This window comes from Globicephala melas, chromosome 3 (genome assembly GCF_963455315.2).
Source record: "Globicephala melas chromosome 3, mGloMel1.2, whole genome shotgun sequence".
Taxonomy (NCBI): domain Eukaryota; kingdom Metazoa; phylum Chordata; class Mammalia; order Artiodactyla; family Delphinidae; genus Globicephala; species Globicephala melas.
The window spans coordinates 143127955-143152790 of record NC_083316.1 but is presented as its reverse complement, the minus strand read 5'-3'; the positions used below and the strand labels follow the sequence as shown (position 1 = coordinate 143152790).

The 24836-nt window shown below is 46.0% G+C and overlaps 1 protein-coding gene across 6 annotated transcripts in view; it reads right to left on the bottom strand.

Annotated features, from left to right (window-relative positions):
• The window catches only part of TENM2 (teneurin transmembrane protein 2), a 3004989-nt gene that overhangs the window by 143934 nt on the left and 2836219 nt on the right, over positions 1-24836 (bottom strand). For 5 of the 6 annotated variants that reach the window (XM_060296573.1, XM_060296574.1, XM_060296578.1 and 2 more), the window contains 3 exons: positions 22370-22564; positions 17047-17247; positions 15130-15342 (listed from right to left, as the gene is read on the bottom strand). In XM_060296573.1, the coding sequence (XP_060152556.1) occupies positions 15130-15342; positions 17047-17247; positions 22370-22564 (609 nt within the window). The remainder of the gene's footprint in view (positions 1-15129; positions 15343-17046; positions 17248-22369; positions 22565-24836) is intronic. The other variant, XM_060296575.1, reaches the window with a different exon arrangement.

The following is a 24836-nucleotide window of genomic DNA, read 5'->3' as shown; positions in this document are numbered from 1 at the left end:
GATTCCTGAAGATACCCATCTGGAGTTTCTAGGTCTTGAGCACTTGCAAAGGTAGCATTTCAGAGCATGGCATTAGACCAATGACCAATGCAGAGACATGTTGTAATGGGTGCGGATGTACCATGCTGGGCCTGCTGAGAAGTCAGATGGGTGCACACACATGCATGCACACACAGACGTGTACGCACTCACACGCACGGCACAGGAATAAGTTACTGGCTCAGTTGGCCTATACTGTTGAGATCTGGGGCTGAGCTGTCAACTGGAGCAGATGCAAGGAATAGAAGCCAGAAAGGGCAGCAGAGGAGGCAGTACTGGAAACGCTGCCCATGCTTCTTGAATGCTGTATTTGCCAATTGTGTAGACCGTGGATTGAAACCAATGAGTCGACCTGGCTGCCTCATGTCAAATCCTTCCTGATGCTGTTCACTGTGTATTGGGGGGCAAGAGCCTCCTGCTGGCCTCACAGGCTTGTTGTGAGGTTGACTGAGGCAACACAAAGTCTTTGAGCTCCTTGGAGAAAAATTCACCATGTAAGTGCAAAGTATCACCGTTATATCAGGATAATGAGACTCCCACCAGCTTAAACCAGTCACCAGGAGAGGTGGGGTATCAAAGAAAAGTAGCCAAAGCTATGCAAGTCCCAATCCAGGCAAATGATGTTTCCTCATTCAGCACTCAGCTTTCACTGGAGATGTCAGTGGCCACAGATGGGTGTCTCGTTTGGCCCCCAGTCGATGGGTGTCTCGTTTGGCCCCCAGTCTTGTTTGAATGGCTTGTACAGCATTTGCATACATTTTGAGTTGCTTGCCAACATTTAAACGTTGGGAGAGTATGCGTACCAATCTGGATCTCTGGCTTCTACTGAAGAAGTGGAAAATTTGGCAAAACTAGGCTTGCATTTCTACATGGCAACGTTCAGCCAGTGGCGGGTTGTGTCTGCCCTCCACAGATAGGGCCTTTAGTTTCCAGATTGTTTCCAATCCTTACCATTTTACACCCTATTTAATGCACTTACTTATACTGGGCTTGCCTCACCCACGTAGGGGGTGTTTGAATTTACATCTTCTTCTATAGATTTGGCCCTCCCCCCGCTTCCTATAGTCAACAAAGATACTGGATGCATGGTACCCTTATTATCCAAATCTAGGTTAAGCGCCCCCCCCCCCCCCCCCCCGCCAGCAGAGGAGAGACCTGTCTGCCAGCTCCTGCCAGGGGAGAACTTGATTTCTCCCGCATCCTCCTCTAGCCAGTAATTCCACCGGAAAACCCCACAGTTTTCTTACTTAGAGATGTCCAAGCAGTAATCCAACTAAATTAGATTATAATCATCTAAAGGTTGTCCTAATAAATAAAAATATAGATACAGCTAGCAGAAGCTGAGGTTTAATTAATGAGTGCTGTTTAACTGAACAGGCTGTACCATATATGGAGGATTAAAAGATGAAAAAGGATACGAGGGAAAATCAAATTTTAATGAGTTGCCATCTTCATTTGATTTAACTAAATGTCTTCCATTGTTGGAAATATTAACACTTACGAGGGAGTCATTTGTGTGTATCCACACAGTTTGATACCTGACTGCTTCCTTTTATGTAATTACACTGTGTTACAAAGGAATTTAAACTACCATTTGAAGTACAGGGCTTCTATTCTTACACTGATCTCCTTGGGAAGCTATGAGCAAAGCATGGTGTAGAAAAATAAGCCAAAAATATTGGTAGAAACACCAGGAGGGTGTCCCAAGTTAGAAAACAGCAAAGTCTCATGCAGTCAAAAAGGCAGTAGAGGTCTAGAGTTCCTCAGGCTGTCAACCGCCCCTCTGCAGGTCACTTCTCATCCCTGCTGCCCCAGGGACTCCCACGGAAGAGGGGAGGGGGCGTGTGCTACAGCCAGCTCACAGTAGGCACTGCATAAATGTTTCGTGACGAATGAATGAATGCAGTTGCCATTGCCCAGCTAGAACCAGAGAGAGGAAGTATGGACCCCAGACGTGGCATGCAATGAAACACACGTGGCTCTCCTGTCTATTACACCCACGTTCCTGCAGTTGGCAGTCAGATCCACCCTGGGCCATTTCTACCGCCCTCCCTGCTTTACACTTGCTCCTTGGGTTCTCCCTTCTTAAAGGAACAGAATCCAGGTGTTCCAAAGAGCTCCTCCTGCAAGAGTGAAATCAGAGGAAGGGCCCAGACACCTGGCTTAACACATGAGGTCTAGTACCCCGGCCTCTCTTTCTGGACTTCTGGGCTCCTTCCCATGCATTGTTGTATCCTATCCCTACTGCTTTCTTAACTGCTTACTCCATGAAGACACAGTGGGGATACTACAGTAAAGGCACAGAGAAGTGCTGTTCATGATGACTAAGCCAACATTGACGGAACATCAAGCACTGTGGTAAGTGCTTCGCCTATAAGTGAAGCCCTCACAACAGTAGGGCATGCGTGTTATTAATTCCCAGTTTACAGATGGGAGAAGCCAAAGCTTACTGAAGATACAGACACTGCCAAAGGTCACCCGACAGGCAATGGATCTGAAGCCAGGCCTGTTTCATTCACACGTTTAATCTTCTTGCCACACATTTCCTTACACCAGCCCCTCCCTGCGAACGCATGATAAGTACAGTAGTAGCTATATGAGCGCTGATAATGAGTGTTCACAGTTAGCAGAGAGGGAAGATGTTAGTGTATAGACAGGATGCGGTAGCTACTGAGAGTCTGGAGTGGGTATTGATGTATATTATGTGTTTCAAGCTGTTTAATTCTGGGTAGACCGTTTTCGGCGCTAGGCTTTTCTATGATATGAAAACATTTCCTGTATCAGACCCCCAGAGAGCAGGTCTGTAAGTGAACAGATACAGATCTTTCTTGGCTCCATTAAATGGAGATACAAAGTTAAATCAATTCATATTCAAAGTATGGTGAGAAGCTGATAGCAACTTGCTTCAGGGACCCAACTCGACTTGCTTGCGTTCCTGGGTTAATAGGAAGAAGCTAGTTTCTCTCAACATCTTCAATCTCCCTCCCTATTCACGGGCGGGCGTTGCTATCACCAGCAACATCTGGGCTTCCTGAGCTCACATACACCTAACGTAGAGAAACAATCTCACTGCCTCTTGCCAGGATGCTCTCTTGCAGGGCCAAGCCACTACGTTTGAGTTTCGTGTCATTAGACAGTGTGTCTCTTGGATGGAGCAGTGTGACCAGCGAGTGACAGCTTGCTAACATGTTGGAATCAAATCAGGTACAAATGTTTCCTCTGTGTTGTGAGGTGCCTCTCAATCTTTGGGGGCCCCTACCCCCCGACATTGATTCTAGATGAGACACGGCTGCCCGGCAAGCCCTCTTGAAGTTAAAGCATAATTAAAAAAATAAAGAAATGCAATTCACACTTATCAGAGCCCATCACTCTGCCTACAGCTTTAGACAGATGACGCTTCTGGGCCAGGCTCTAACCAACTTCATTGCTAATTCGACCAGGCGCTGCTGTGGCTGAACTTGGAATTCGTGGCCCAGGATCTTCAGCAAATTTTTTTTTTTTTTTTAACCGCGCTTTCTTTTTCTTTTTCTTTTTTAACATCTTTATTGCAGTATAATTGCTTTACAATGGTGTGTTAGTTTCTGCTTTATAACAAAGTGAATCAGCTATACATATATTCCCAGATCTCCTCCCTCCCACCCTCCCTATCTCACCCCTCTAGGTGGTCACAAAGCACCGAGCTGATCTCCCTGTGCTATGCGGCTGCTTCCCACTAGCGATCTGTTTTACGTTTGGTAGTGTATATACGTCCATGCCACTCTCTCACTTCATCCCAGCTTACCCTTCCCCCTCCCCATATCCTCAAGTCCATTCTCTAGTAGGTCTGTGTCTTTAATTCCTCCTGGACAACAACTACCTGGGGCTTTCTGTCTCTAGAACGCTGGTTAACCCTTGCTTTCTCTGGCAGGATGTAGTTTTTGTGATGTATAGTTTGGCCCGCTGGGTGATGCTGGATGCCATGCGTGATTAGAGCAAGCAGCCTCAAAGAGCTGTGCCCGAAACTGCTGGAAACCTAGCGTCTAGGGGACATGGAAGCAGTTCCCTCTCCCTTCCTCCTGGGACATGACTATTAGGAAGGTGGGAGGCCACAGGGACTCTTTGATTGACAGTTGAGCTGGCTGAAAACGGAAGCAACCTTAAGAGTCGGCTGTGTAGACGGTAGGGGTCCCAAGGCTAAGTTGGGATTCAGAGCCTGGCTGTGTTTGGAGAACTTGTGAGCATCCCTCACTGTCCCTGGGTCTACAGAAGGTGTCTGAGGATGAACGCAGGTGAGGAAACAGAAAGGATCCTGTGGTCTGTTCTACAGCCCAGCCCTGGGACAAAACCTTGAAGTGTGGGAGAGGGGCTATAGGCAAAAAATGAAGGGCTGTTTTCTCAAAGGAACATGTTACCAGCTGATAAAGTTTCCCAGCGTGGGAGAGTGTGGCATTCTCTCCTTCTGTGTGTAAACACAGCAGGGCTTCAGTAGGGTGGGTACTGAGGGTCCTGGCTGGCACACCCCTGGCGTGGACCCGGGCAGTAGGGGAAGTATCCTAGGGTTCCCCTTAACTGCATTTTGTAGGCAGCCTCACTGAGGGGACTGAGCTAGAAGAATCTGAATGGGCGAAAGATGAACATGTGAGACATATTTGGAAACTTCTAGCAATGTCTGGGGTGAGGGTGGGGAGGAAGCTTTGCAGTTGGGATGAACCATAAAATTGAAGAAGTGATGTAAATCATTCCTTACCGGTGGGATGGACTTGCGGGGCTTGGGGCAGTGTGGGATCTGTCAGCCTTGGAACAGAACTCATGGAGGGCTAGACTGTGACCCTATTCTATTTCATGCATGTCTCATGTTGCCTACTGGTCTCATTTTGACTATTATCCCAGCTCACTTGGAAAAGTATATAAACTCTCCTGAATTCATCTCCCCGCTTGACACTTGTTGACTAAGACGAGTCAGCCACATCTTCAACCGTTTGGGCACAGAAAGAGGGTAACGTCGCCATGGACCACAGAATAAGGTCATTTATGGAGAATCCCATGGTGAAAGCAATGGGAAAAGACTGAATAGGCTCCTGAAGGATCTTAATCATCAAAAAAACACTGGCTGGTAGCTTTTAATTACTTTGCAGATGTTGAATCCTATCATTGAGGACCAAGCAGGCCTCCCCTGTACTGATTACAATGAAAACATGTTTTTAAAAACAAACACTTTACTTAAAACCAGGGATACTTTTCTAATTAGAGGAAAGATTAACTAAATGCATTTTTTCTTGTAATTTAATCCGTTTTAATTATCCCAAGAATGTTTATGATGAAATACTCAACTTTCTCCTAGCTGCTACTTGGTGAGGTTTCTTTCTTTATTACTGATGAAGGGAAAGGCTGAGAGATCGTCAGTGGTATGAAGGCCTCTGCGGGTCTGGTTATAATGATATATAGAAATCCACAATGGCAAGGATAGAAGAGGAGAGCAATAATCCCTGACTTCGACTGGCGGGTTTTCAAAATGATGGTACCCGGGCTTCCCTGGTGGCGCAGTGGTTGAGAGTCTGCCTGCCGATGCAGGGGACACGGGTTCGTGCCCCGGTCCGGGAAGATCCCACATGCCGCGGAGCGGCTGGGCCCGTGAGCCATGGCTGCTGGGCCTGCGCGTCCGGAGCCTGTGCTCCGCAACAGGAGAGGCCACGACAGTGAGAGGCCCGCGTACCACAAAAAATAAAAATAAAAAAATGATGGTACCCTATTTTCAAAAAGCAATAAAGGCAAGCCTTTGAAAAAGAGCTTGTGAAATAGAATGCTGTGAAAGAAGTGGGTTAGTATAAGAGTGAACCCCATGAGGCAGGCAACTTGGGAGAAAATGCAAAATCTGTTTCTTCCATGAACATCTGGGGTACCCGGTATGACTCCTGATAACCCAGGAAATGAGGCAAGGAATTGCAAAGAAACCCCAGATATGACCCCTGGGTTACGCTCTAAGGAGTCAAGCAATTGCAGCCTGGGAGGAATGGGGGTAATTGTGAAGTTTATTGGGCTGAATAGGGACAGACCAGTGAGAGTCTTCACTCTCCAAAAAGCATGTGTGCTACTCAACTGAGTCCAAGTTGAGGCTCCTAGGTCATTCTTTGATGCACAGAGCCAGGCAGATAGAATCTTAGAACCCAGAGTCATGAGGAATGAGAAGGAGTAAGGAAAGGCGAGACCAGGACAAGATGTTCTAAGACACACTGAGCTGACAACATCCTCAAATGTAAGAACTACCAGATTTCTTCTTAAAGGAGAACAGATTCCTACCAAAGACCTCCAGAATATGTCTGTGGTCCCTATATGGAGAAACACTGGCTTAAAGAACTGAAGTTTTATTCTCTTCAGATAATAACAGAATTCCAAAGTAATATTTCAAGGGAAAAGTTTTTTTTTTCCTTCTGAAGTATACTTATGGTCAAAAGGAAACCCAGAATTAAAAATAAATTCTCAGAGAACTCTTGGCTACCCCTGGATATGTCCAAGAGGTCTAGCTTGGGGAACTTTGGTTGAAAGCAGCAAACCCCAATTTCACAATTGTATTAATATTAACCTGTATTAACCTAAGGATATTCAGAGGTTTGGTTTCATGTACAATTGGGCTGTTTGGTAAAATAAGCAGGTTCAATTCCAGGTAAGAGAGGCGGTTTCCCTGTTAGAACCAGATGCCAGCAAGTTACAGAACAAACCTTTGGGAAATGGAGAGTGGGTAGGTGTTATTTTCGACATGCGGCATGTCGAAAAGCAATCCATGTCAGCGGCATGGATTCGGCGGCATGTCGAAAAGCAATCCATCACTGCTTGATGGATTGAGGGCAGACGTGTGAGAGGGAGACTGAAGGTAGCAGAAATGTCTTAAAGAGAAGTTGATTTTGATAATCCTCCCCTGTGTTCTGTCTCACGTTGGCAGTAGATAATGATGGTGATAATGGGGGATGACGATGAAGATGTTCGCTCACATTGATTTGGCTTTTACTTTATGATGGGCACTGGGCCAACTACTTTACATATAACCCAACGAGGTAGGTCGTATTCGGTATTCTCATTTTACAGATAAACTGAGGCACACAGAGGTTAAGAAATCTGCTCGGATTTGATCTCAGGTAGACTGACACGAAAGACTGTGTCTTAATCCCTTCATTATCACGCTTGCATTGCTCAAATGCAAGTGACGTGGATACAGTCAGATGGACCTCTACTTTAACACCATCTCTTTTTTAATTAGGAAACACAAATATTTCCAAAGAAGGTACACAGATCGCCAATAGGCACAGGAAAAGATGGTCAACATAGCTAAGTATTAGAGAAATGCAAATCAAAACTACAATGAGGTATCACCTCACACCAGTCAGAATGGCCATCATTAAAAAGTCTACAAGTGGGCTTCCCTGGTGGTGCAGTGGTTGAGGGTCCGCCTGCCGATGCGGGGGATGCGGGTTCGTGCCCCGGTCCGGGGGGGATCCCACATGCCGCGGAGCGGCTGGGTCCGTGAGCCATGGCCGCTGAGCCTGCGCGTCCGGAGCCTGTGCTCTGCGACGGGAGAGGCCACGGCAGTGAGAGGCCCGCGTACCACAAAAAAGGCTACAAGTAAGAAATGCTGGCGAGGGTGTGGAGAAAAGGGAACCCTCCTACACTTTTGGAGGGAATGTAAATTGGTGCAGCCACTATGGAAAAGAGTATGGAGGTTCCTCAAAAAACTAAAAATCGGGTTGCCATATGCCAAAACCATAACTCGGAAAGATGCATGCATCTCTATGTTCATAGCACACTATTTACAATAGTCAAGACATGGAAACAACCTAAGTGTCCATCGACAGATGAATGGATAAAGAAGATTGGTGTATACACACACACACACACTGGAATATGACTCAGCCATAAAAAAGAATGAAATAATGCCATTTGCAGCAACATGGATGGACCCAGAGATTATCATACTAAGCGAAGTAAGTCAGAAAGAGAAATACCATATGATATCACTTATATGTGGAATCTAAAATATGACACAGATGAACCTATCTATGAAACAAACAGAATCACGGACATAGAGAACAGACTTGTGGTTGCCGAGGGGGAGGGGGTTGGGGAAGGGATGGAGTGGGAAGTTGAGGTTAGCAGACTTCAGCTAATTTATACAGGATGGATAAACAACAAGGTCCTGCTGCACAGCACAGAGAACCATATTCAATATCCTATGATAAACCATAATGGAAAAGAATATTTCAAAAAGGAACGTATATATATGTATAACTGAATCACTTTTGCTGTACAGCAGAAATTAACACAACATTCTAAATCAACTATACTTCAATAAAAAATTTAAAAAAAGAAACACAAATATAAATGGACAAAAAGAAACACAAATATAAACCACTGAAGGAAGTTTTTCAATGCACAGAAGCATTGTCTAGGTAAATCAGATATAAACTGGAGCTGAGATGAGCAGATAATCAGACTAACAAAATTCACAACGCATCATCGGCAAAACCAACACTCTGCTGTATCCATCCCTTTGATGTAAAGTGTATCAGTATATTACGGGAATCTACCTGGAGACCCTCCCTGACCTTACAGAAGAGAGAAGGATTTGATTGTCCTGGAGTGGACCATTCCACGCGATGCATATAAATTTGCATCAAAAGTAATAAATTTCTGGAGATGGGCAGGTCCTTCGAGAGCATCTCATCCAAGTGTGTTCTAAACCTAGGCAATCACACAGTGCGTTCGTGACATTTGCAATATCTGCGCTGTTATTTACTTAATATTTGTCTTCAAATTTACTGAGGCCTAATATCACTACCTGCTTTTTCAACATCCCTAAGCATTAAGGCCCATGTAATCATGAGTTTAACGAGCTAGTTATGGTTTTTCCTAATACTTCGTTTTAAAAGCCCCGTATATAACCAGTCAGTAAAATACATGTGCACACCAACAAAAACACCTCATGGTTGTGGACCACACTCTAGAGAGCAGTGATGTGGTTCACCCCCCTCATGGGCCTTGGGAAGAAACTAAGGTCAGAAAGGTTGGGTGACTTCTCAAGGGCACCCAGAATGTTCGTGGCACAGTCAGGCCTAGAACACAGAGCTCCTGTCCTCTGTCCATTTATTCTTCATGATACCACAATGAATCAGACAGCAAGTGATGAGAAAGTGCCCATCATGAACATCTGATGGAGTTCATTGCTCCGGGGCCCTCTCTGCATTCCCTTTTTCTTTAATATAAAGTCTTGAGTGTATATCGTGGAACCCACGACTGACAGTCTTGGAAGAAATGTTGATTCTTTGTAAGAGCTCAAGCGACCGAGTACTCACTACCTACACTCAGGGAGTGCAGCCCATTTTTCAACAGCTCTTATTCTTTGATGTTTTCCTTTCTTTTGAGTCTGGAATCTTCCTCATGCTAACTCTCACCCATGGGTTTCTGTTCTAAGAGTTCCATACTGTTTTTAGCTCTTTGCTCTTGTGAACGCGGTGATACCTCGTATCAAGCTATCTACTTGTTGGATCTGGCCTTGTCCCTGTGGGCCACGTGCTAGTACATCAAGGGGACCCTCTGAAACATGAAGGTGATGGTACAAGGAATGCTCCAACTCACTGTCTCCCCACAGAACTATAACTGCAAGACTTCTTCCCCTCTTTTCTTTTTTGATGAGACCTCCTTTTCTGCTGGGGCATATGTTACTAAATCACGTAGAAAGTCATACCAAAAAAATGTTTCCATTTAAACTAGAGGATGGTTGAGCCATAAAGCCAGGGGGAGCTTTGTGTCTATCTAGTCTACCTTCCCCTGAAAGGCCCTCTTCAACATCTAGGCTAAGAAACTAAACACTTTCAGCTACGAGAGTCTCGCTACTTGTGAGGCAGTTTCTTTCCCTTTCATTATATTCCACTTTTTGCATTGAGTTGAAAATGGGTTCCTATAACTTCTACCTCCAGGGCCTTGTTCTGAGTTTGGGTAGGAAACCTGGGCAGACTGCCTGACCCAGACGTGAAGAGAGCTTCTGGGCATGTGGTGATTCCTGATCTTCAATGAAAAGGCTCACATTTTGGCCTACGTGTAGGGGAAAAAAAAAGCAGCAGTGGAACATGTCCTACTCTCTGCTGCCCATAATCTTAAACAGTGAAGAACTATCACTTTAGGCTTTCACTTCAAAAAATATGGAGATCTTGGGGTTTCCCTGGTGGCGCAGTGGTTGAGAGTCCGCCTGCCGATGCAGGGTACACGGGTTCGTGCCCCGGTCTGCGAAGATCCCACGTGCCGTGGAGCGGCTGGGCCCGTGAGCCATGGCCGCTGAGCCTGTGCTCCACAATAGGAGAAGCCACAACAGTGAGAGGCCCGCGTACCACAAAAAAAAAAAAAAAAAAAAAATGGAGATCCTAGGACAGGTTCCAATAAGAGCTCCCGGAGGAATAGGTTAATGGACCAATCAGAGAATTAGCTGCTTCCAAAGACCCAGTGGGAAGGATGGCTCCGCAGTGGCTAATTTTATCTCAACTTGATATCTCATTGTAGAGTCATGAAAGCTCAAATGTTGAAGGACAATAGCTACAAGAAAAAAAAAAGTTTCCATAACTTAAATGAAGCTGGAATGAGATGCAGAAGCCGCTGTACTCAGTCTGAAGTTGGTTCATTTTTTTTTTTGCGGTACGCGGGCCTCTCACTGTTGTGGCCTCTCCCGTTGCAGAGCACAGGCTCCAGACGTGCAGGCTCAGCGGCCATGGCTCACGGGCCCAGCCGCTCCGCGGCATGTGGGATCTTCCCGGACCGGGTCACGAACCCGTGTCCCCTGCATCGGCAGGCGGACTCTCAACCACTGCGCCACCGGGGAAGCCCTGAAGTTGGTTCATTTTGACAGTCGTTTTCTTCCTGACCTGTTCCCTGTAGCTCCGAAGCTCTCTCCCTCTTGAACTGTGACCCTGTCTACTCCTGATGACAATCACTTAATCAGCACATCAGATTGTCGCACGGCTGGTTTTACCTTGGGTAAAGATTCATTTTCCTTATTAACATCACAAGAACCCAGTTCTTTCCCCAACCAATTAAAGAGGAAAAATAGAAGGGTCCCAGTGAGATAGAGGGAAAAGAAAACTGTTCTGACTTGTGGTACAGGGGCAGGTTACTCAGTCCCACACGATCCTGGGAATCCAGTCCTCATGATTCTGAAATGCAGCTGCAGGTCAGGACCACATAGAAAAAGTAAACAGGCTGGAATAACCATTATAGACATTGCTCACTACCCAGATATCAAAGAGTTCAGCTAGGGTCAGAGCCTAGTTTTGGTGGATTTACTCTGTGTGTGTGTTAGCCTGTATTATTTAGAGTGGATATCTGGACAGCTTACGATAATAGCAACAATCCTCAATGAGCATTTTGCTTTCCTCCGTGTAATCTCCAGCAATAAGAACTTTGGTCTCTCCCTGTATTTTGCCCGACTATCCTGCTTGAGGAACATGTTAACATTTACTCTGTTTCTTTATAAGAGATGTTTATCTGAGTTTACTCTAGTTCATAGAGATTTCTGAGTTATTCTACGGTTCCTTTATGCCCCGGTGTTATAGACTCTGAATAGACTGCTGAGGTTGAATCCACAGTATTAATAAGGGGTGGTGGGAGGGATGGCAGGTGATAGGAACAACAACCCATTTTAGGATTATGTTTAAAGAATGAAACTAGTCTAACCACACAATGTGCCTTCTGATTTATTCATATGAGTAAACTGCAGCCTATTCAAATAATGCTAATAGATTCCGAAGAGATACGCGAATTGTGGTTGATTTAGATTCAACGTCTATTTCTCCTCTCTGCAATTCTGGAGATTTTTGCCATACTCTGTATTTAACTTGTTAGAAAGAGTTAATAAAAGATCATTGCTTGGTAGAATCCAACCTGCTGGCAAGTCAGCTCTACCAGTTAACACTGAAACGTTATACCTTATATTTAAATCTTTAGCAATATGTAGTAAATATCCAAATATAAAAGAATAATTTGGTTGAAAAATTCCAGAAACGCATTTGACCAAGCGTGGATAGATCCTGCTGATTCTACTGGATTGAGTTTTGGAAGGCTGTGCTTTTATCCTCATCCCTTTCCCCCCTGCATCTGTCTTCTTGCTTCCTTGGGTAAAATAAACTTGATATACCAGGACTGATGTGAAATGCTTAGCTGACTCTTTGCAATGACCCTAAGAAAACTGTCGCACCATGACCTTTTGAAAATAGACCGCAGACAACCCAAGCACCCACTGCTTTGCCCTATCCCGAACCTCCCAATGCATTTTTTCTTTTTTTTTTTTGCAGGCTAGGTTCCATTTCATTCTTATTTATTTTCTATTTTCAAAATATAGCATTTGAGGCTCTGCTTGAAAGGGACCAAAGAGCCTCTCTTTATTTTCTGACCGTCAGTATCCCCGAGGAGGAGGAGGACTGATTCTGGGCTTGTAAATTGCGGCATTCACTTAGAGTGAATCGACAGGAGAGTCTGCTCAAAATAAAAGATTAAAACTCCATGAAACAGCTCTGGGGGCAGAGGATGAAAAGCAAAAGGAGCAATTACATGTGTACGAACACCTCTAGACTTTGAATAGCAAATCTCACCAACCAAGGAATGCTTGGCTTTTTCTGAGCAAAGCCCAATGAATGTAAATCTGTGAGGAGGCGGCACTGATACCACTAATAAAACCACAGAGCCCTAATTTCTCACAAGGACAGACTTTGGTGATAAAGATCTTTATGACATACGTAGTGCGAGCTCATGAAGTCATGAGAGATCATAATTCTGAAGGAGAGACTTTCCTGGGACGTCACTAGCTTCATTTGGGGGCGCTTTACTTGGCATATACATCTGCACCTTCTCTGTTTCTCAAGAGCTCACGGAGCTGTGAAACTTGAACTAGACACTTCAAGTCGCAAAAACACCTTTCTCTAATTCATCTCACCCAAAGGGCTGGCTAGAAAGAATCATCTCCTGTATTCTCCTGCTGGCCACATCCTCACCATCTTCTGTGAGACTCAAGTTACCATCTTCCCATTTCATCTTCAAAGGCCCCAGAGACATTTCCACGCAACAGCTGTTCTCTCTCCACTCGCTCTCTGTGACATTTGGACCCTTCCCTTTCTCTTGGCCCCCGATGGCCTTCAAGTCACAATTGGTATCCTTTCTCTAAAGTGAATGTTGACCCTCTTCTCTTTTCTCCTTCCTCCCTGCCAACACTTGCGCAACTCTCCAATTCAGGGGTTGGCCAGTTTTTTCCTGTCTTTTTTGCACCAGACAACAAATGGCTTTGTGGACCACGTTGCAATGACTTAAGGCCAAGGTGCAGTGCAGAAGCTGATGATACATCACACATGGGTGTGGCTGTCCTCTACTAACGCTTTGTTTAAGGGACACTGCAATTGGAATTTCATATGACTGTCATGTGTCAGGAAATATTTTTCTTTCAACCCTTAAAAAAATGTCACTATTCTTAGCTCGTAAGCCACAGAGCAACAGGCAGCAGGCTAGATTTGGTCCGCACCCCCACCTACAGTTCTCCGACCTCTGCTCTGATCCATCAGGGCTGCCCTCCTGTGAGCTCTTCCCAGAGTAGAGATGAGTTGTAGGTAGGACAGAGTCAGCAGGCACCCCTGCGGGATGCTAAACCCTCGGCAGATGCGGGAAGGGGAGAGCAAAGGGGAGGCTGAGGCTGGGCTGTGTGAACTGAGACAAAGGGGGATTTTCTACCTAAAGGTTGGCAAGAGCTCTTTTGGGGAGGGAGACTGGGGGCAATGGAGGTATGAGGGCGGGGAGGGTCTGTATTTAGATCACACCAAGCATGCAAAAGGATATCAAGAGGAACACCCCTGAAGAGTGGGAGCTATTAATAAGGATCTTAAACTGTCTCAGTATTGGGCTGTGCACTTCCTTCCCTTAAACGCCTTCTGAATTATCCCCCAGACTCTGCAGGGAACTGAAGATGAAAGCGGCTGCAGGGGGAACGGGATCTGGAGCACCACTGAACGATTGCAAAAACAATTCACTGCCAACAGACTGTCCCGGCAGGGTCCCAGTGCTATGGTCGTGGCCTGGATAGGCACGCTGCCCCTCGGATGCCCAATTAGATAGAATTGGGGGAAACCTAATGCAGAGAGCACTTTCTCTCTGCTTGACCACCCAAATGAACAGCATGGGAAACTGAGTCTGAGCTCACGAGTCAGCCCTGGAGAAGCTCCTAACCCTGCCTCCCACTCCAGGTGCCTGGGGTCTTGGGGCTAGGACAGAGGGGAGGGCCCCCAACTCAATGGCTAGAATCCAAGGTAAGTTCAAGGGGCCATGTTAGTAGTTTGGATAGAGACTTCTCTGAGAGTTTCCATGCAAGCACGTGGCCTCAGCCAGCTTGGCATGAAACCAACCCCGAACCGGGACAAAAGCAAAACCAAAACCGAAGAAACTTGAGAAGTATTACTTCTTAAAGAAAATGACCTTTTAAGAAATATTCTCAGTCATCAAGCTTTATATATACAGAGAGATGACTGAGTGAGAATGAAATGGGGCCAGAGGAGGAGACATTTATCGATGGTGGTGGTGAGGGGAAGGGTCAGGAGCCCAAGGACAGAGCCTTGTCTTGGGACAACAAGGGGATGCTCAAACCTATTAGAGGGGTACCTGGTTACCCAGGAAACCTGGGAGTCCTGCCCGGCATCCAACCTGGTCTAAAAGAAGTGAGTTCAATTATTGCCAGCAAGCAGGGATCCGGCTGGGAGGGTATTCAAAAAGGGGAGACTTGAAGACCACAGTCATTTGGGGTGCTTGAAACCTCCAGGCCCTGACCATTTCCCATGCGTGTGCATTTCCCTTCTCCACGATTAGTAATTTGGATGGATTTTCCTATCCGATCTGCTCCCTTTCCTCCCCATCTGGAATTCTGGAAAGAAGGGAAAGCCTTTTCCAATCAGGACCTTGCTTTTCCCTTCCCTATGCCCTGGGAGATTTGGAGAGGCAGCAGGAAATGCTGGAGAGCGCTCGTGTCCCTGCAGGAACAGCCAGTTGCAACGCACGACCATCACTATAGATCTACGATTTATGAAAATAAAGCAAATTATGTGCCTGTTTCGGTGCCTGCCGTTTGCCTACCAATGGTGCAGTGTTCACCATTCCAGCCCTCTCGGCATTCACATTTGCCATCTTTACAGGTCCCGTGCTCAATGCAGCGGGGGTGGCACACGCGCTGGTCACAAGCTGCGCCTGTCCAGCCCTCTTCACAGCGGCAGGCTCCCCCGATGCAGACGCCGTGAGTGCCACAGTCTACTGAGCACACTTCTGGAAGAAAAACAATGATTACAGCTCAACACCACAGCCGGCGAAACCCTCCACCAGAGGCCAGACCACACACATGGCCCGGGCCCCTGGAGCTGGCCCAAGGCCCAGAGGTATGTCATCCTGGGCGGCCTGTCTCTCCACTGGCCGGGTATTCATCCACTGCGAGGTAGTTTCTAGAGCAGCGTTCTCACAGTGGGGTCCCTGGACTGGCTGCAGTGCCATCACTGGGGAACTATGCGGAAATGCAACTTCTTATGCCCTGGTTGGTCCTCTTGACTTAGAAACGCGGGGAGTGGGACTTAGAAATCTGTTTTGTCAAGTCCTCCAAGTGTCTGTGATGTACACTGAAGTGTGAGAACCACTGCTCTAGGGCTGGAGACCATCCCAGGAAGAGGTCAGACATCGTTGCTCAACCAGTTTGGTAAAGCCACCCGGGAGGTGCCCACCTGAAAAGATACCTGCGGAGCCTGACTCCCCAGCCAGCTGGGATTCTTTTCCCTGTTGAGAGCCTGAACTGACCAGAGGACAGTCAGAGACCCAGCGGCTCCAACCTCGTTGATGACTGCAGGCCCAGCTGTCACCCGGATCGGCACCTTGGTGGCAATCGTGACCGCTCTAATCGTGCTGCCTTTACACAGCCTCTTTCTCAAAGGAGCTCAAAGTCTTTTGTGGTTGGGGAGGAGACATACAGACAGATATGCACGCTCTGGCATTCCAGACCTCTCACTCGAGGACAAGCACGTGCCAGGCATTCATCCTCATGACAGACTACTGAGGGAGGCATGGCTCATCACACCAGGGGAGGGGAGACCAGGCCAGGAGGGTTAGTGACTCACTCCAAGTCACACAGCACGTCGGGAGCACCGCTGGGTCCCGGATCTAGGGTGCCCCCTCCCCCCATCCTCCACAGAGCTTGGCCTGGACCACCAACATCAGAGCTGCAGGCAGAGGCGAGTGGGCTGAGAAGATACCCAAAATAGCCCATGTTAACTGACTCTTCCTTTTTTTTTCCCTTCTGGAATGAAATATTCATTTCTTTCCCATTGTAGCAAAGCTTCGCATAGATTCCCTTCCTGATTGCCATGGTAATCTGACAGAAGGGGGCGGAAGGATGATGGCTTGCTTGGATAGGCGCTTGACAGTGTGAACGGAACCATTCTTGGAAAGGTGGAGACTGGCTTGAACTGTTGAACCATTCCATTTTAAGGTCACTAGGGAGGTAAGACACGTACTCTTAATTTCAGGAAAATAAAGGGTACAGTGCCACTTCATTATTTTCCTGTCACTGGAGTATGCAGAGCTTTATAACATGTTCACCTGGCACCCCGAGGGAGCGTCTTTTCTCTTTTATAGGACATTCCGTTCAGTTTGTCTGGGACTGAGTTGTTCTGTTTTGTTTTCTGGTACCTTTAGGGAGCGTACATAAGAAAGCTATAATGCAAAGGGAAGCATCCCTCCCGGGTCCCTCATCCATTTGCAGTGATGAAACCAACGAGGCACAAGGACCAAGAGGTGTTTGTTTGTTTGTTCTTTTCTCAAGGATCAAAGGCTTCATGACTGAGGATAGAGTAAGAGAGGTACTATGCAACTGACCAAAGTCCCTCCATCCCGAGTGGAAAGAGCAGATTCCCATCTGTTTGGGCTTTTGGAAGGAACACAGGGCATGAGTGTTGGGGAAAGTGAGGAGGAAACCTCCTGGCTTACCGACGGAGCAGTCGGGACCCATCCAGTTGGGATCACAGCTGCAGAGGCCCGTATCGGGGAGGTAAGTACCATGTCCACTGCACTGGTCTGGGCACTGGACCCTCGCCAGCTCACAGTTGAGGCCACCCCAGCCAGGGCTGCAAAGGCATTCTCCATTTACACAGACCCCATGGCTGGAGCATGTAGGATCCAAGCAATCAACTGAAAAAAAAACAAAGAGGAAAAGTATTGATCACTCATGGGGGATGGGCCATGAAACAGCAGTTTACAGCTGAACGGACCAGTGCTGCACCAATTCTTACCCACCTGCAAGCAAATGGAACAGCCCAGGTAGTACATGGCCCCTTGAAGAATACCCATAAAGAATTAAAGACTTTTTATTTGTTAAAACACCAAATCTCAAACTTGAAGAGAATGTAAAGGAAAAAGGGGGATTTCTCAAGCAGAATCAGGAGGAACCAAATATAGAGATGTATCCTCCAACCTCGAGAACCTTGTACTTAGAAGCATTAGTATCTTATTGAACCACATCAGGGCTTCTGAGACTGGACCATGAATGCTGGTGATGTCTCTACGTGTAATACCAAACCCGATCATCCCTCACTTTTGGAGAGAAAAGTAGAGAGGCTCAGTCTAACTTCACTAATACTTGACTACAGAAGGTACCAAAAGATGAAACAGAAAACCAGTGACACTCATGCGTGAGTCACTTTCCTAATTAAGTTTCACTTAGGCTAAGTCTAAAATTAGTTTTCATTCTCTGAGCACACATCTACTGGAAGTTAGTAAATGTGCAGGAAAGAAGAGGTGAAGTTGGGTGTGGAAGTGATCCCAAAGGGGTAACCTTCCTACACACAATCTTAGTAAAATGGATGGGTGAGTCTCTGGCTGTGGCACTGACCTCCCCCCAAACTGTTAATCAGGCGAATTAACGGTCAGATTCCAGTCACTGCTGTTCTTGCCAGTTTCATGGTCTGATTGCTTGGCCCTCTTAGTAATCAGAGTGGCTATACATCCAGTAGTGACTTGAAGTTTATTACTCTGGAATCCACTCAAAGTGAGGAGAGCAGTGAGCTGCAAAGGCCAGTTCTCAGGACAGGACTTTTTGTATGAGAATGTGACCCCAAACTTTGGACATCCATCCAGCCTGAGGATGGACAAATAGGGCTTTTTAGAGTAAGACCAGCGTCCTTAGGTATTCCTAGAAAATGATGCAGTGGCATTTGAACAGAGGGCACTGCACACCGTGGGGTCTGAGTGGTGAACAGGGGTCTTACGTGAGTCTCAGATGGTGCCTTATGGATCAGAGCAATGGTGGGGGGCGGGGTCTTGTCATCTTATTTGACTAAGACATAAACTTCGCTCACTTTAACAGCTTGGAAATCAGGTCTGTTGGCCTAGATTAAAGCCTTTGCTTCTGCCATCAACTGGGGGCACAGCTTGAGGCAGAAATAAGAATTTTCAGCGTTAAGAGATGTTTTTTCAGGATCCCACTTGGACCTTCTCAGGAAGACGTTATTTATGGAAATCAGTTCAAAACTATTTGAGCCATGGGGAAGCAAAAGCTGCCATTGTTTGTTTGTTTTTTTTAACCAGGAATACTCTCAAAAAGGTACATTTCAGTGACTTATTATTAGTTGGAGACATTTATGACGATGTCATTTTCTCTGGTTACAATCACTTTAATGTTGAACTCATTGTCTTGGGGACTATTACTCCTGATGACATGAACCCTTTCTGGTATTTTCAAATTTGCTCCATTCAGGAGGGTGGAGCACATCCGATGTAAATGAACTGAAAGATTCAAACACATGGAAGACGTTCACAAAGAGGCTGTGCAATGTCTTTAACATCTCATGCCTCTCACAGTCAAGGGAATACAGTAGGCGCTCAATACATAATTGCTGTGAGGATAAACGGCACACTTTGTCATAAGCATTTGTTGTTAATGAGACAAATTTCCAGTGTGAAGGACTGACAAGAACGAGAAAAGGGTGCTAACAACGTCTTGCTTTTGGGAAGAATGCTGTGCAATTTGGAATCTGCAAAACATGAACTCATTCATTCAGAATCAATCTTGTCCATATTCTTCTCATAAAAGAAAATCCCAAAGTTCTAGTTTTTCACTCTGTCCCCATTTCAAACACAGCAAAATCAAAATCTACACAAAAATACCTCATGTGTTATGTGCCTCAAAAATCACTCTCCATCTATAATTAGCCACTTAAAATGTTTGGGGAGGTGCCAATAGCTAGGAGTTCTCAAAAAACTGAAAAAAACGATCATATGATCTTTTTCTAAAAGGATGAAATAAAAAGTAATATACCAAAAAAAAAAAAAGGAAAAAAATGACACTTTTCTTCCAGATAAATTAGCTTTCGCTTCTCTAGCCTGAATTACAGTATGAAGGAAGGAGGAAAATCCACTGAGATTTATTAGCCCTGGAGTGGAATGTCGTCAAAAGAACCATTTGTTGTATCTAGAAATATGAGATAACCCTTTCTCAGGTCAGTGAAACCAGTAAACATGCCCTTTGTGCTATATAATCATAGCAGCTGATGGAATAACTAAAGTCAGACTTTAAGGGGAGTAGTTTCACTATGAATTTTAAATTTGGTTCCAGTTTCATACGATGGTCTCGTGGCCACCTCCTCAGTGTTCCGCAGGCAGGAGGGAGGATGGCATTTTACAAAGCTTTATAAATAGAAACAGTGTTATACTTAAAAGGGGGACAGTGGCCTTTACCAGCTAAGTACCATGTGCCTTATACCACCAGCCCTCTGGCAGCTGAAATCATTAGAACTCATTTAGTCTTGGGCCCTCTGTAGGTTTGACAAAAAAGGGTTGTGAATGCAATTTTTGTCCCTAAGGATAAAAAAGGAGGTCAAGGAGTTTTACAAACAATATGTACTATAACCCCCTGAAGAACCATGAATTACAGTTATGAAGTTAAATGTCATTGAAAAATGACTCAACCATGAAACTGACATGAAAACATGGCTGACTTAAACTAATATGTCAATTCTTCTCTCGTCTCACCTTCCCACTCCCCAGACATCATCGAGTGAAACCTCACGAATCTGTCCTTTCATTTTCTCGTGCAAATTTGCTAATAGTACAACAATGTTTATGCAGCAGAAATGGAGGATGACAACTATTGATTTTGTTGCCATGGCCATTTCAGGTAAACTGAACGTTATGACTATGATGAATATCAGAAAGAAAAAAGCTAAATGGAAGAAAAAGGGCTGATCCAGGCTTTCTGATTCCATTTCCTATTTTGAAAACAGCATATGCATCATCTCGGTTCATTCTTTTGGGGTAGCAGAAATCAACAGAGGCGATTTCATCCTTTCATAATGATCCACGTGGCTTCCTTGTTTTGTTGGATGCTTAATTCATTCTGAACATTTAAATGAGACCAGGTGGGAGAGTGAGAAAGTTGAGAGAGTACTTGAAATCCCACTCATACAGATATGCACAATCTTGACTGGACAGAAAAAATTCTAAGATGGGCAACACCATTGCTCTATCACTATCCTCTTGCCAAATGAGGTACATGCAAAAGGTCGTGTTAACCTTGCTTGTCATATGGTTGGCCTCTCCCATGTCTTCAGCCAATGCAGCTTTGCCTCCTGCAGTCCATTTATCTTTAAGAACTTTAACCTTTCAAACAGGGTTATTAAATCAGCACTTCCTCCATCCAAGCTCCCAATTTGGTTTTATGATGCAGATGGAGGGAGGGAGGCTACCTTTTATTTATTTATTTATTATTTTTATTTATTTTTTTTGCGGTACGCAGGCCTCTCACTGCTGTGGCCTCTCCCATTGCGGAGCACAGGCTCCAGACGCGCAGGCGCAGCGGCCATGGCTCACGGGCGCAGCCGCTCGTGGCATGTGGGATCTTCCTGGACCAGGGCACGAACCTGTGTCCCCTGCATCGGCAGGTGGACTCTCAACCACTGCGCCACCAGGGAAGCCCCTACCTTTTATTATAGAGGAAAAATAGAGAGAGAGTTGAGCAAGTGAGGATCTGGGGGTGGGGTCACACTTCTGGGCCCCATTAAGGGCACTAGCAGTGATGTATTGGAAAATCTTAGAAGAATAATGTCACAGAAGCTGAGTCTTTGTGGAAATAGTTCTAAAAACTATGAAATGGGAGAAGTCACAAGGGGAGCTTCCGTGTGGGTATCTAAGGGAAAGCCACTGTCATTACTTTGCAGTGAGGGCTGTAATGACTGAGCCAATTCAAAGGGAGGGGAGCAGGCGAGAGATGGAGAGAACCTAGGTTTTTACCTTCCTACTAACTGTGGTTGATTCTTTATAAGGGGAAAAGCAATAGGTGGGCAACTAAAACCATACTCTGGAAGGGCAAATACAGAGGGGGAAGGCTGACAGGCAGCCTGGCCGAGTTCCAGTGCCTTACAGGTCCCAACACCTTGCTACCAAATGACTTCCAGGAGCACTAACCAGAGCAACTAGGACTAGTTAGAGCTGGTTTCCAAACACCTCCGGAGAGGTGCTCTTTCCCTGTATTCCTGTACTTCCTCCCCCAAACCGCCCCCCCCCCCGCCCCCAGCTTCCGATCAGGCTTGGTTTGCCCATGTGTGCTAGCGACCACTTCAAAGCACGCTATAGTGAGCTCTTCAGGACTCATCAAATCCCAGCCCTCTCGCCGCACGCCCACTCTCCTCTAAGTCTCTGTGACTGTAGGTAACCAGGATCATTTGCCCTACATGGTGTCTCTAAATGACACAGGTACCTATAGTCTTTCAAGCCTGACTGCCTTCTATTGATATTAATTTTTGCAGAAAGATTTACACAGACATATGTGGCTCTGAGATTACCAGGGACAGCTTTAAGGAAAAACAAAAAAAAAGAAAACAGCTTTGGGGAAGGGAGGAGGATTAAGGATTCTTGTGTCTTTTCTTCTGGATACCATAATTCCCAATTCAGAGGATTTTAAATAAAGCAGAAAAAAAGAGGAAGATGGGGAAGGGGAAGGAAGGAAAAGGAAAAGAAAGAGCAGGAAGGGGAGGAGAAGCAGAGGGAGACAGAAAACAAAAAACAAAGGAGAAAAAGAAAAGGAGCTAATTAACATAAAGAAGGGGAAAACAAAACATGTCTTCCAGAGTCAGCTGGGCAAGCCTTCTCTCTTAAGTTCTACAGCTTAAGAAGTCCATCAAAGCCGAGGGGTTTGAAGTGCAAAATGTTGAAACTTCCTTTGCAAAACACGGAGCCAGGACTGGGCTCACTAGCAAAGGTCCAGGCCTGCAAACGCCTCCCGCCCCCATGGCTGCCCAGCCCACCCCTTGGCGCTTACCTTCCTCGCAGTGCTTGCCTTTGAAGCCGGCAGAGCAGACACAGTTGCCATCGATGCAGGAGCCGTGGCCCCCGCAGGAAGGATCGATGCACTGATTCAAGGGCACATCGCACTCCGCGCCTTTCCAGCCGCTGTAGCACTGGCATGTCCCTTTAGAGTACTGTCCATTCCCGCTGCACAGGACGGGGCAGGCCGCTGCAAAGAGCAAAGACAGAGCACCAGGTCACAGAGGATGGGGCTGGGGACAGCGCCCGAAGGGCTGTGTCTGTCTAAGGAGGCTGAGCCTGCCGGGCCTCTCGGCTTTGCTTGCAGTGCTCTTAGCTGGGGACTTGGGCCACGGAGGTGCAGAGCCATCTTCAGATAAACAATGGCCACCACAACAAAAATGCTACTAATGACAACTAATAAGAACCTACTGCATAGCACAGGGAACTCTCCTCAATACTCTGTAATGACCTGTATGGGAAAAGAATCTAAAAAAGAGTGGATATATGCATATGTATAACTGATTCACTTTGCTGTACAGCAGAAGCTAACACAATATTGGAAATCAACTATACGCCAATAAAAATTAATTTTAAAAATGCTACTAATAACAGCAGTTACCACCAACTGAATGCTTATTATATGCTGGGCATGGCATAGGATCCTTCACGCGCAATTTACTGCTGAATCATCATGATCAACCAACGAGGTGGGAGGCTAGAATCACGCTCCCATTTTATAGCTGAGGCTCAGATTGGTGAAATTACTTTGCTGGAAATCACAAAGGTCACGAGTGGGGGGCTCCACTGGAAACCAGGTTGCCTGGACTCTAAGCTGTGCCTTTAACTAAGCTGCATGGACATGCGTGTTGCTGTTGTCAGTAATGTGGATCAGAACCCATTTTGCTGAATATTTTACCCTCAGATTAGTCAACTCCTACTCCTGATGTTTATGTTCATTAAAAAGGAAGGGGAGGGCTTCCCTGGTGGCGCAGTGGTTGAGAGTCCACCTGCTGATGCAGGGGACACGGGTTCGTGCTCCGGTCCGGGAAGATCCCGCATGCCGCGGAGCGGCTGGGCCCGTGAGCCATGGCCGCTGAGCCTGCGCGTCGAGAGCCTGTGCCCCGCAACGGGAGAGGCCGCAGCAGTGAGAGGCCCGCGTACCGCAAAAAAAAAAAAAAAAAAAAAATAAGGAAGGGGAGGGCAGGTTGAAGACATGAAATCTCTAGCAGTTCATGTCAGCAGGGACCCTCTTGCCTCTGTTGATAGGAAGAAGGCTGACAATCTGGGGATGGTCTGGTATGAACTGCCAACAGTTCTTACCAGTTTGGCCTCAACCGTGCCAATACTGCCCATTTGGAGGTCATCAAGAGTGAGATTTTAGGGGTCACCTTCAGACTTTGGACTTCTCACTTCAGGATCAGTTTGTAAAGAACCTGAATTTCCAACCTGGCTTCTACCACGAGCCTAAAATGAGGGCATGGCTCCAGGCTATGGAACTGGCATTCAGGGACCTTCAGAAATGACCGACAGGGGTGTTTTAACAATTCCTGGTTTACCTGTGATTTGGAATGCACAGGCTCCAAGAATTCTACAGGTACATGTGTGCCTGCAACTGGCACACATGTACCTGTAGAAGACTTAGAATGGTCTCCCCATCCCCTGACGCGATTACATACCTAATTAGATCGCTTCTTAGTAAAGGCCCCATCCACCTTACCGTGCCCCTTTTGTGGTCATGTTCTATTTAGTTTTTACAGTAATTAATTCTCCTTCCGTGTCTAATTTCCCCAAGATACAGTAAGCTACTCAAGGACAAGACTATGTTTATCACTGTTGATTTCCTTCCAGTGTTGCATTCATCAATGTTGGCTTGATTGAGTAAATATGTCTGTTATGTTCCTGACATTCAGGGACTCCCAAGTGGTGGGCGTGTGGGCAAGCACAAAATAGCCATTTATGAAAGGTGTGGAAAGAACAATTTCTAGGGTGGACCTCATGTCGTACATACAATGCCTTTTTCTCGTGAAGTGTGTGTTGACTGTAATTGACCCTAACTGTAAACTGACATGAAACAAAAAATCTCAACAGCTGACATATGATCGAGGGGCTATCCCCACCCCCATGTTCTATTTTAGAATAGTTGTACAAACAACCATTTCCAGTAGAATTCTTATCCTTATGAATCTACCAGAGAAGAAGGATGAGATCAAAAGAGAGAACATCAAAGCTACATGGTAAATTTAGATAAACTCTTTCTAAATGTAGGGAGCATGCCTTCTATTGCCAAGAGACTTGAGCAGAGAGATCCGTAGAGCTGCGACCCATGCTGATTGTCTGAGAGAGGGTAGACCAGAGAGTTTTGAACCAGGGTGCCCAAGATTCAGATTAGAGACTGTGCAAATACCAACAAGTATGAGAAACGATGGGCTTTCTCAAAGTACTGAGAGGGCTTCCAGGACAAAGTAAATTGGTTCCATGTC